The sequence below is a fragment of the Archocentrus centrarchus genome, chromosome 1 (assembly GCF_007364275.1).
Source record: "Archocentrus centrarchus isolate MPI-CPG fArcCen1 chromosome 1, fArcCen1, whole genome shotgun sequence".
Lineage (NCBI taxonomy): Eukaryota > Metazoa > Chordata > Actinopteri > Cichliformes > Cichlidae > Archocentrus > Archocentrus centrarchus.
In genome coordinates, this window is record NC_044346.1 from 15,123,135 (window position 1) to 15,136,044 (window position 12,910).

At 40.1% G+C, this 12,910-nt stretch overlaps 1 protein-coding gene across 4 annotated transcripts in view; it reads left to right on the top strand.

Annotated features, from left to right (window-relative positions):
* inpp4b (inositol polyphosphate-4-phosphatase type II B) overlaps positions 1-12,910 on the top strand; it is a 176,929-nt gene that overhangs the window by 120,813 nt on the left and 43,206 nt on the right. For all 4 annotated transcript variants that reach the window (XM_030741749.1, XM_030741740.1, XM_030741757.1 and 1 more), the window contains one exon: positions 3,019-3,127. In XM_030741749.1, coding sequence (XP_030597609.1) covers positions 3,019-3,127 — 109 coding nt within the window. The remainder of the gene's footprint in view (positions 1-3,018; positions 3,128-12,910) is intronic.

Consider the following 12,910-nt stretch of genomic DNA (forward strand, 5'->3'; position numbering starts at 1 on the left):
ACACAATGGAACACCAGCAGTCATGGATTGGCCTCCCCAGAGCCCGGACCGCAACATTATTGAAGCAGTGTGGGATCATTTTGACAGAGAACAGAACAAAAGGCAGAAACATCCAAAGAAGAGCTCTGAATGTCCTTCAAGAAGCCTGGAGAACTATTCCTGAAGACTAATGAAAGAAACTAAGAGAGTTCAGTTCAACCTGAGAGAGTTCAGACTGTGCTGAAGAATCATACCAAATATGGACTTTCAAGCTCATTAGAAATGCACAAACTCTGTTTTTGCCTTATATGCTGTATTTCCATGTATGTTTGCACATTTCAATGAACTGATGCACCAATTTCCCTTTTTTTCTAGCAAAATATAAAGAAATGAGGGGTGGTTTGAGATTTTTGCACAATACTGTGTGACACAATGTTTAGATCACATAGTTTTAGCAAAGTCCTTATGGATACTCAGCACTCAGCATTTATTGAATCACCAGCCAAATCTGATAAAATAGTCATCTAAATTTGGCTGCAAATACACAGTTATGCTTTTACAACTGATCTAAGATGGATGCAGTAAGTCAATAAAAATAATAAGTAAACTCACCTGTGTTGGTACTGTGATAGTGATGATATTTGAACCTCTCAGTACATGTTTCCCTGTTCAGTTGCTGATTGTCTCTAATTTGCTCAACATGTAGCAGCTTTCATGCATGTTCATCAGTGGTTTTCTGATATGAATGGTTAAGCACAAATTAAGTCCTCCTCAAACAGAGGGCCACTGATGAAAAGATTGTCTTAAAAATATCAATTATTTCTGGATATTAGGCTACCCACTTGTTTTAATTTACTCCAACAACTTCGTTTGACATAAAATTACTGATTTTTTTTTTTTTTCAAGTTTTGCTTGATTTGAGAAGGGGAAAAAAACACAAAGAAAAAAAATCATTGCAATCAGAGAGGCACGGGAGATATTGAAAACTGGTCCTTAATGCAGCTGAGTCTCAGTTACCAACTGCAGTGAATAGCTCTATTTTTCCATTTGATTTTCTGAAGTAATAAAGTTTGGCTATGCAATTTACTCAACAATGCAAAACCATTAATTTTCATTTTGTCTACTGATCATTCAGCAAGAAAAGGAAATAGGGAGGAAAGCAACACTTCCAGCTCTAAACAGTATTCATTTGTTTTACTGTGAATGGCTGTCTTCTGTCTCTAAAATGACAACTGCAGAATAGTTCCAGCCTAAATGCACAGCTCGGCAAAGCTGAACTGAAAGCATTATGCAGCACTCATTTGGGTCAAGTAAAAGAATACTCTGTCATTGTTAAAAGGGACTGTTGAATGGGTTAAGCATTGATTATAACCAATCATCCAGACTGCCACAACCAGTTTACTCTTTCCAGAAAGCCACTGTCCTCTCAGTATAACAGCTTGCTCCATTGTTGATTTATTGAAAAAAAGGCTGGTGTGTGAAAAAGAGCAACCAAATCAAGCACAAATTGGTCATTGTGCTTGATGTTCTGAAACCCGCCACTGTTTTTCAGTACACTTGTGCTGGGGGAGAACCAATTAAGGGAACCTGGATATCTGAAAACTCCAGGGGCCAGACATGTGGCAGTCAGGGAGTGTTATGGCCAGCCGCCTCAATAATTAATGGAAGAAACAGTGGGTAGTAGCAAAGCCCCCAACATCAAACCACTATTGGTCTACAGTGGTGTTGTCATTTACTATCTCTATGGCAAAAGTTGCAACTGTTGTGTCATTAATTTGTGTTTTCAGCCCCTTTTTTTCCCCACGCAGGCTTTCCCTGTGGTTAGAATATTATTGTGCACTGTTGTTTTCTCATGGGCGTTCATTAACTGACCAGGCACTAAACCACACCAAAATATTCAACCCCCCCCCCCCCCCCCCCCACCCCACCCCAATATTCCCCCCATCCACCCCTTCTCTACCCCTCTGGTTTTTTTCCTGATTTAATTGACAGCTCCAGTCATTAGTCATTCAAATCAAGCCCTGTTCTAAGCACCTCTGTGCCCGCCCAGCCGTCTGTGAGGTGTTTATTTATTTGTGACCCTGGTGTGCAAATTGGAATGAAATGCTGCGACACTCGTTGTCCTTCCAGGTTAAGATGGGACCACTGAAACATAAAGAGCAAAAGATGGCAAGTACAGCCAAATATACATAGAAATAATTAGAGGCTGACCTATATATGATTTTTAAGTACCAATATTTAGTGATTCAAAAATCTGATGTATCTGGCGATTTTTTTTTTTTATGCCTTTCAGACACATGAAACAGAAATAAATTTCCTTATTATTTATGTGTAGTTATATAAGAGTCCTTACTAAGACAATATGACAGTGCTGTTATAAAATAATCTTGCGTTACTGTCACAAGAAGTGAATACTCGTTTATGTTCAGCCCAGCGTTCCAAGCGTATGTTGCCAACATAGTTGAACAGGCTCTGCAGCTTCCTCACTCAACGTGGTTGAAAGATTTTTCTCCCATCTCACATTTAATTTTTAAAGTTTCATTTATTGACCATTTTATTGGCCATTTATTGGCCATTATAAATACTGATACATAGCGCTGTAGATATATAGCTCACATCAGCTGACTTACCTGCCCATGGCTCTAGAAATAATGTCATGTCTCTTTTGTGTGCATTTATATGGGATATTTGTTGATACCTAAATACTGAGTTTAATTTCATGGAAACTGGCACTACCACATACAGCTTTCACATTTCAATTTGAGCCGACGCCCCAAAACAGCCGCGACTTAATATTAAATTCATTCCTCATGTCCGGTGTCATTAAATGTTGATATTACTCTTATTAGTGGCATTTCCATCATTTCTGTAAAATTCCTATTTGAAATTATGTTGACATTTGATTCACTTTGACAGAGTTAATTTATTTTCTCAGTTTTCTCAGCTCAAGGTCCTCCAGTGACTCCAATTTCATAGGTGCTGCATTAAAAAGTTTCAGTATTTGAAATGCTATGAACTCAATTTTCTCTCTCTTTACAGATGCATTTTATGACATTGTCACTGTTGGTGCCCCAGCAGCCCACTTCCAGGGCTTCAAGTGTGGTGGTCTGCAGCGACTCCTGAGCAGATATGAAACAGAGAAAAAGAGGTAACAAATAAATGTCTACAACATGAAGGCATGTGCTTAGAGGGTGCCTGAGTGATTTAATCCAGGACCAATGTTGGAGGAACTGGCTTTTATTGACAAAAGAATCTAACTTGGTCATAATTAATAGTGACAAACAAATTTGTCCCTGGCCCATGGACTTTATTTTTGGAGTCCCATACTGTTACTTACAGCCAAGCTATGCTGAAATTAGACTGAAACTCTACTGCCTCTGACAGCTCAATTTGACTGGAGGCAACAGGCATGATGGAAAGGGTTTGTTGAGTCAGAATTTCCTCTGCACCTGTTCTTTTCCCTGGCAAGCATTTTTCTTCTTCCTAAAGATGCATGTGAACACTGAAGAGACGCAACCCCCCTCACCCCCCACCCCTCCGCAACTTCCCAGCTGCCAGCTGCAACTTGCACTCGAATTTTAAGGTTTAAAGAAAGAGGAAAATTGTCAGCTGAGTTTATGAGCAGCGATAAAACTGGTACTACACAATGATGGGTAGAGCACACATGGACACCATTTGTCAGTTGTCTGCAGTTAGCTGTGCATGTGAATGTGCAATAATCGAGCAATTGTGATAACCCCTCATTTTTTTTTCCAAGAAGTGAGTCCTTGTTCTAAAATAACATGAATTCTTCAAAAATATCTGTTTCTAGCAAGAACTCTTTGGAATGCACTGTTCCTTTTCAAACCAGTGTTCAAGCTACAAATAGTTGGAGTGCCTTTCTCTGACACTTGTAGAGTCTTTCAGATTTTTATCTTTGATTGAGTTCGGCATGTAGCTGTGAAGCTACTCTGTGCTTGATGGCTCAATGGACAAAATATGTCTTGTTTGTTTCCTTCACTGACCAACACTCCTAGATCCTCAAATCCTCAGTGTTGGCTTAGTAAAATGAGCCCTTGATACTGTATTGTGCACACACAGACACATAGATAAACATATTCACTGAAAATGCCCTTGGGGCTAACATATCCATATCCACTTTCTCAAACCTGAGATCAGCAGTTATCCTGTAAATGTTGCTGTCTTTGCCCTTTGGATGCAGGATGGAGCTATATGTCACTGAGGTTCAGTATGTGGTCACTTGAGTGATGCCAGAAGAAATGAGGGGTGATTTTTCCCATAGCTCCCCACAGAGTGCAAAGTCATTACAGACCATGCCAGATCCAATTAGTTACAGAGTTTGCAGCTCAAGAAAACGGGGAGAAGCAAGATTGAGAAGGGTGAGGTATGGGTATAAAATGGATAAGCTGATGGGAAAATAGTCCGGGGCCTGTGCTGATAATAAAAAATAAAGAAAGGGCTTTTTTACGCTGAAGTGCACAAGTGAATTTGCTGAAGATGGTCAGTTTTATCTGCTAGCATGAACAATGATAAGGTTAGCATATTTTCGAGAGTCCACTGAAGTGAAATCATTCACTTTGAATGAGAGATTAGACTTTAGAAATAATTCTCCAGGGAGACACAGCTTTTTGTTTCATATTTGACTTAGCTAATGACTCACTGTAGCTTAAATTTTCCAATTTTCCGCCTGGCTACACGACTACAGCCTGCACCGAGACTACGTGTTTGACCTGGAATGTAGTCATTTGTCAGTTAAAAAAAAAAACAGGAATAAACTCACATTCTCTAAGTATTCACTTTAGCCACTGTAACAAACATGCATGCTTACTGAATGGCTGAAGGACAGGAAGGACATTCATTATTTTATTGTTCTGTTTGCCCTTATTGTGCGTACACTAAGCATTTGACCAACTGTTTAGCCTAAAAGGACCTGATGAGGCTTTTTTGTGTGTTAATGCGAAGTACTGCTGCTGTTTCTAAGTGAGAGTCCCTTAATTGCGCTGTAAGTCAAGCCTATTTCAGCAGAGCAAAGATTCATGTGCGCATACACACACACACACACACACACACATGCTCATTATACTTTTTCCAGTATGCCTCCTCGCCTTTCAGAGGCAGCCTTTTGTAATCACATTTGATTAAAAAGGGAACAATCGGCGAGATGTGAGACTTGGCTATTCAATGTGATATTAATTCATCAAAGAGAAGATGGAAAAGGATTGAGGAAGGAAAAAAGGAAAACCTGAGCACAGAGGTGTTACCAGGAGGGCAATAAAAGAGCTATTTGTCTTTGTTCCCTGGACACTAGAAGAGAGGGAGGGGGGGGTTCTTTCCAGATCCATTAAAAACCTACACTGGCCAAACCTGGCATTGGTCAGAGTACGCAATGTAGTTTGTCTCTCAGGATGGGCCAGGAAAGAGTTTAATCAATAGCTACACTTAGTATTCCTCAAGGAACTTTGCACATGCACACACAGGGTGAGAGCATTTATCTTTCATTAAAGCATCCAGTCCCACTTAAATGTCTGTTTTAAAAGTCACTGGGTTATTTTTTATTTTAAATTGAACCCTATAGACACAGCTGTGGATTTGCTGAGGTGGTCTAATCTTTCATTAACAGCTTCTTTTAAATTATACAGCTAATCTGAATAATGATGAAACATTATTTTGGAATCCAAACATTGCCCCTTTTTTTTTTTTTTTTCCTGGCTGGACTGATGGTGACAATGTGGCTGCATGCATTTTATTGGAAAAAGGAGCTGTAACATACCTGTGTAGACAGACCAATTTTTGTAAGGGCAGCTTTAGTTAGTTGGTGCAGACTCTATCCAGTAGAGCTTCTCTCTACGTGTGTCTCTGAATTCTGTCCACCGTAACAGTGAGGAAGGAAGCACTTGTCATTTTGCGAGGCCTTCTGGTCAAGCAGAACCGACGAATGACACATTTCTGGGACACAGAGAGTGGGTGAAACTCGAACACCCTTAATGGAGTCTCTTGGGGCCGATGTTCAGATTTAATGTGACTAGAAGCATGTTGTCCAACAAAATAACTTTCTCCCAGAATTACTGTGTGTTGTTGAGGGAAAGGACATTGGCAGTGGCTGGGACTCCATGCTGATGGGCAGCAGCTTGTTAGTTCTTTGCCTGCTCTGGAGTCAGCCCGCTCCAGGTTGTGTGGATGATGGAGAAGGATGCTGGCAGAAGCCTTGAGGCTTCCCTGGTCACAGATCAGGGTCTGAATGTGTCTGAATCATTAAGTAAAGTTTTGGCTGTTATTCTGAAAACTGCACTGAGATCAGTGCCCAGTGGAGGATTCAACAACAGATGGGGATTGGCAGTTTAAAGAATCTCATTCGAGATCAGATCTTCCAGCATTAGCTACAGAAAACTGCATATTTTTACTGGGCCATGAGGCAGTGGCCTGGTTTAAGAACCGTGAGTAGAATACACTGTCTAAATGACAGAGGAGGCTTTGGCAGTCACCTGAAGTGCTGCAGAGCTCTCTGCTGACGTAGTTGAGTTTTACTCCTGCTGGCTGTCAGCGGCAGGCCACAAGCTCTTCATTAATTTCCTCTACACTATTAATTAGCCATCCGTTGGAGGTGCTTGCTTAATTATACCACTGGGCCCAGTGGTTTTCTCCTTCTCATTACTGTCATAACCAATTCCTATTGATCAGTGGGAAAAACCAAGGAAGAAGTTCACCCTGGACACACAACTAGTTTTAGAAGTATATTAGTAAGCTTGGAATTTCCTCCTGAACTAACGTGAGCCTGCTAAACCTTTGTGCCATTTGTGTCTGACCATCTGGATGGGTCCTTTTTTTTCCTGGAGATGCTGTTTGTCTATGAAAACTGAATTCTAAAAAGATGAATGGTGATAAGTTTATGAATGAATCAATGTGCAGGTGTAAAGCGCAGTCAAGTGTGCTGTGCATATTGTGCAGTGGGAGTGGCAGCACACCTTTGGTATTTTAATGACTGGAGGCGCAGGGCGCACACAGGGTAGTGAAAGGTGGAATTAAAAAGAATCCATTATCATACATTATCAGTGAGTGTGTTAAAGGCTGGCAGCAGTACTTTCTGAAAGCATTGCTCTTGCCACAATGTTGTGTGTAGTGGAGTCTGGAGGAGCTTTACCTAAAGAAGAAACCAAAAGTTACAAGAGAGGGAGACATGTAACTGCAAACCCAGACATGCCTCAATAGTTAGATTAATTAAATTATTGTTTCTCACATTTTTATTTCATTGTGCTGACACCACAGACCAAAGCATTTACAACCATATTATTTGCAGTACATATCTCTAAATGGATCTTTGAATTAGGGTTGGGGTTAAAACTCGGTGATAAACTATGTAAGGGTCGGTACAAAACAAACTCAAAAATATACAGTAAAACACAGCAGTGAAATGCAACAAGACACATTACACAATACAAAATGTGATAGAAAAAAAGGACTATAAAACAAGAAGCACCAGATCATCAATCACTCCCTAACTGATCCCGATTTGTATTTTAAATGATTATCGAAGTCAGTATCCAGTTTGAGTTCTCGTGATGAGGACTTGAACAGCCAACAGGTCTCTCAATGACTTTTGGCCAGAGGCCCTGACACTGGTGGTAATGAAGTGCTTCAAGTGACTCATTATGGGACACTTGAAGAATGCGAGAACCCACGAGGCCAACACCATCATAAAGTTTGCAGATGACACCATCATGGTAGGCAGGATTACATCCAGTGATGAGGCTGCCTACAAAACAGAGGTCAAGAACCTGGAGAGCTGGAACTGAGAGAACAACTTGATTCTCAACGCAGCAAAGATGACAGAGCTGATCCTGGACTTCAAGAGACTGAGGCCCCTCGTACATCACCCAATCACAATCAGCGGTGAGAGAGTGGAGGTTGTGCAGAGCATCAAGTACCTCTGGGTCAACATCAGCCATGACATGACCTGGTCTGTCAACATCACATCGACGGTCAAGAAAGGTCTCCAGAGGCTTCACTTCCTGAGGTGCTTGAAGAGACTGTGACTCCCACAACAGCTGCTGATGAGCTTCTACAGGTCAGCCATTGATACTGCGTCTCAGTATGGTACTTTGGCTGTACTGTAGACAACAGGAAAGCTCTACAGCGCATAATCAAGACTGCTGAGAGGGTCACCGGCACCCAGCTCCCCAGACTAGAGGACATATACAGGACCCACTGCACCAGGCGGATCACAGCCATAGTCAGGGACAGCACACATCCTTATTTATCCTATTTATTATGTCGGCATCTGGAGGATGGCTCCAACAAAAGTTCATTGTATTGTGTAATGACAATAAAGATATCTCATCTCATTTCATTTCATCCCCTCCCCCAAACAGAGTAAAAGCTCTTTTTTCACCAGACCAAGTTCCTTGTTATTCCACAAAAACTACTGCAGGTGTTTCCAGGTTATAAGCCACAGCATTAAACTTAATATTTACACTGTAACCACTGTAACAAAGAAGAATACTGGCAGCATAAGGTACAATTAAATCCAGCATTATAGTATGATAATAATAACCTAATATATACAAATATTACTTTATTATTATGAGGTTAATATTAATTTGAAGTCAGTGTATAAAATGCAGATGTACAGATATTCTCATTTTCTTGCTAGCAGATTATGATTAATATGAGTTATTAATATATTAATATACCATGACTAATTGGTTTTGCTTCACAGCCGTATGTTTGTTTCCACATTATTGCCCCCAGTTTTTGTACCCTTATTACACAATTACATAAATTTCAGTGTCATATAGCCATTGTTGATACAAGATATTACTTGGTTATTATTGCGATATTCAATTAAAGAAAGGAAATTGAGATATTACGGACATGTGCTAAGCCAACAACAAGAATCCTTGAAGAAAGACATAATTCAAAATACAGTTCCAGGTCAAAGACATAGAGGGAGACCAAGAATAACATGGATAGAAAATGTCAAGACAAGGACAGGTTTGACACTGGAAGAAACAATGAGGACTGCGCTAGACTCATGATTCATGTAGGAATATCGTCCACAATGCAACCAAACTTTGGATGGTTAAAGACAAAAATTTGGATATTCAGAATTAAGTGGTAATAATGTCCCCTTTCTGTTTTATTACCTTCTTGTTTCCACCTTATTACCCCACTATTACCGCATTATTACCTATCACCAATCTGTAACATAAAGTGCAACCAATTTCTTTTATCCATCCATCCATCCATCTATCCATCCATACATTTTCTTCAGCTTATGTGGGGCTGGGTGATGGGGGGCAGTAGCCTAAGCAGAGAAGCCCAGACCTCCCTCTCCCCAGCAGTGTTAATTTCGTTGACGAACTATTTTCGTCATAGTTTTCATCAACGACCATTTTTTTCATGATGAAAATGAGATGATAACTAAATAAAAACTACCTAAAAGGATAAAAACAATGGCAAAATTAATTGACACTTTGATCAACAAATGAAAATGAGACAAAAATGCTTGGTGGGGACGACATCTAATCTATACTTAATTAATTTTGTGAAAGGCAGGGACCAGTTAGGAAAACAGCCAATCAAATGCACAGTTGCACAAATTTGATCTCAATCTGGGAAGGCCACACTAGCCTGTGAATTGTTGTTACTTCTGATAGAACTAAGTTATGTAGACAATGTCAGCAGGGAAAAAGAGAAGAGCCGATGTATGGACACATTTCTCCTTTGACGTTGTGCCAAACAAAACGATGTGTAAACCATGTGGGGTAACTATGGCTACGTTCACACTGCAGCCCGAAGTGACCCAAATCCGATTTTTTTGCCCTCATGCGACCTGTATCCGATCTTTTCATGCCAGTCTGAACAACACAGATCTGATTTTTTTCAAATGCGACCCAGGCCACTTGGATATGTGGTCCTAAATCCGATACGTATCCGATCTTTTCAAATGCGACCTGTGTGTGTACGGCCAGGTTGCATTTATCCGACCTGCACGTCATTGATACTCGACAAACGTCACTATTCTGCGTCCCGTTACGCGAACACGGGAAGGAAAACATGTGTGACTTCCGCAAACATTGAGCATACTCACATGACGTTATCGCGTCCTCTACTGCGCATGCGGGACACTTTCAGGTTCGTCTGCTGTTCACACACAGATCACATCCAAGTCGCATATATTGGGAAATGTGAACGACCACGCAAAAAAAATCGGATTTCACAAAAAATCGGAATTGGGTCGCTTCAGGCTGTGTGAACATAGCCTATCTCGAGTAAAAACACGACAAATCTTAAACAACATCTGCAAGCCAGTCACCCAGCTCTCCATGCAAAGGTTATCCTTTTAATGTCATGCAGGGTAAAGTGTTTTTCCCAGTTTAGCGTTTGTGTTTAGAGAAAATCACCACACCACGGTGGATTAGCCTTTCCTAATCTTAGTCCTGAAGGCACACTGCCCTGTACCTTGTATTGGTCTTTCAAGCATTAATAATATTCCATAACTTTTAATAAATATTTAATTTCGTGTAAGTGTGTATAATGACTAATTCAAGGGAACTGAAGAAGAAGCATTTACATTTTACACCCTTTTTATTTTAGTCGATTGAATCGACTGTAGTTTTAGTCGACTATATTCTTACGCTAATTAGTCGACTAAAACTAAAACTATTCAGATGACTAAATTATGACTAAAACTAAATTACAGTTTTGTCAAAAGACTGTGACTAAAACTAAATCAAAATTTGCTGTCAAAATTAACACTGCTCCCCAGTCACCTTATCTAGCTCATCCAGGGGGACACCAAGGAGTTCCCAGGTCAGCTGAGAGATTCAATCTCTCCAGCCTGTCCTGGGTGTGCCCCGGGGCCTCCTCCACCATATGACTGCACCCCTCACCCTATGTTTAAGGGAGAGACAGTCGCCTTTCAGAGGAACCTCATTTTTGCCACTTGTCTGCCACTTGTCTGCAACAGCCAGCAGCCTCCAGGAACTCCTCGCCAAAGAGTTGGGAAATATACATTCCCTGGCAGACAACTTTCCAGCAATGCAAGCAACCTCTAAATGACCAATTGCAATTCTACTCATCTGGTATTCACTGCATTTACAAATTAACCTTTATGCATGGATGCCATGATCTCTTCTTTACACTGCACTGCATAAATGAGGAAGTGGGGTAACTCTGACACATGTAATTGAAGTCTGCCACAGTGTACAGTAAAGACTTCAGATGACACCCTCAGATGGATTTATAGAGAGTTAATAAATGAAAGCCAAAGGATGTCATGAATAAAAGATGCTATAAATCAGATGCTGCCATTAAATTATTAAATTATTTGTGACTCAGAGTCAGGAGGTGGCTGTGTTTTGATGTGTATATGATTGTCACTATTGACAAATGAGTCCTAGTATAGAGAATAGTATAACTTAAATTTCAGATCCTACAGTTTCAAGTTACAATAAGCAGCTCTTACTTTGGTACTTTGCTGTAGGTCTTCAGGACTGCACTTGTTGGCTGAACACCAAGAATGAAACCATGAATGTCACCTATGCATTGAAATTGTATAACATATGCATGTTGTTAAAACAAACAGAACAAACAAAAATACACTCGGTTTAAATTGGAAAGTCTTAGTTTGTCCCTTTAGGGTTAAACAAGTAAACCAGTTCACTTGAAATGCTTCATGCATTACTGTATGTATGGAAATCTAAACTAATGAGTCTCTGAGGTCTGTAGTCATACTCCATATTCATGAAATGCATACAGTCTTAAAAGTTGGCATAGTTGCTGGACAAATGACTCATTCATTTTGTGAATTTTAATAAACACATTAGCATTCTCTTCTCATACTGTATACAGCAGTTGTACACAAATGCAATATGTGATGTAAAAATATTTCCCAGTGGCACTAATAATGATTTTATTAGATAGATGATATTTGATACAGCAATACAAGGCTTCAGAAATAATAGATCAAACACTTAAAATAGTCTGATAGGTATAGGTAGAAAGCATTTTTTTTAAAAATTGTTTCTGAACCAATTTAAGTGAAACTAAAGGATTTGGGCAGAGGGAGGATTTTTATGAGTTCAGTTGTGCTGGGTGACAGCTTGAGGCTAAGTCCTGCCAACTTTAGACCTGAGACCGGTAGGAGGATTGTCCTCTCATCCAATCAAATGACACCACAAACTATGGACTCAACCATTATTCCAGGCTTCAATCACCACCTCTCTGTAACATTGTCAACAAAAGATACTTTAACATTTGCTGAGGTAATATTGGATTACACTGTGCATTTCTATGTCCTCCTCTTGCTTTCTTGCATCATATTTAAAAACACTTGGAACCCAACACTGCAAAATTAATTAAAGGTGGAAAACATATCCGAGGCTTGAAATGACACATCCTCATGTGCAGTCCCTTTGCCCTCTCATTGAGTTTGCATTCACAGATTTATGCTGTTTTACCTTTGCACCGTTTGCCATCTTGGTAGGCCCGCTTGAACTGACAGCCATGCTGATGAGGCAATTAAAGTTCCTCGCCTTAGCCAGCCTTAGAGGGATCAATTCTGTCCTCTAGCATCAGGTGGCAGGTCCCAACATTCATTATTGCCTGCATGGGCTCCCTAATGGGATTGGATTTGTACTTATGAGTCAACAGGGCTGTTATTGAATCTGAGTTGCTGAAGCAGTCGTCCTCTTCCAACAACTTTCTCCTTTGCCTCCTTTCTGAAGTGTCTCTATTGTTGCAGTCCTGTAGAATTTTTTTACTCTTTAGTTCTGCATAATGTACTAAGACAGATGTAAGCTCACAGGGGATGAAGGGGTATTACAGACTTTACTTTGTTGCAGTAGATTATTCACTTTAAGAATTCTATGTGGTGCATAGCATACCATTCAGAGGTATGGTTATGAATGTGGGGATAATAAAAGTGTGTAAG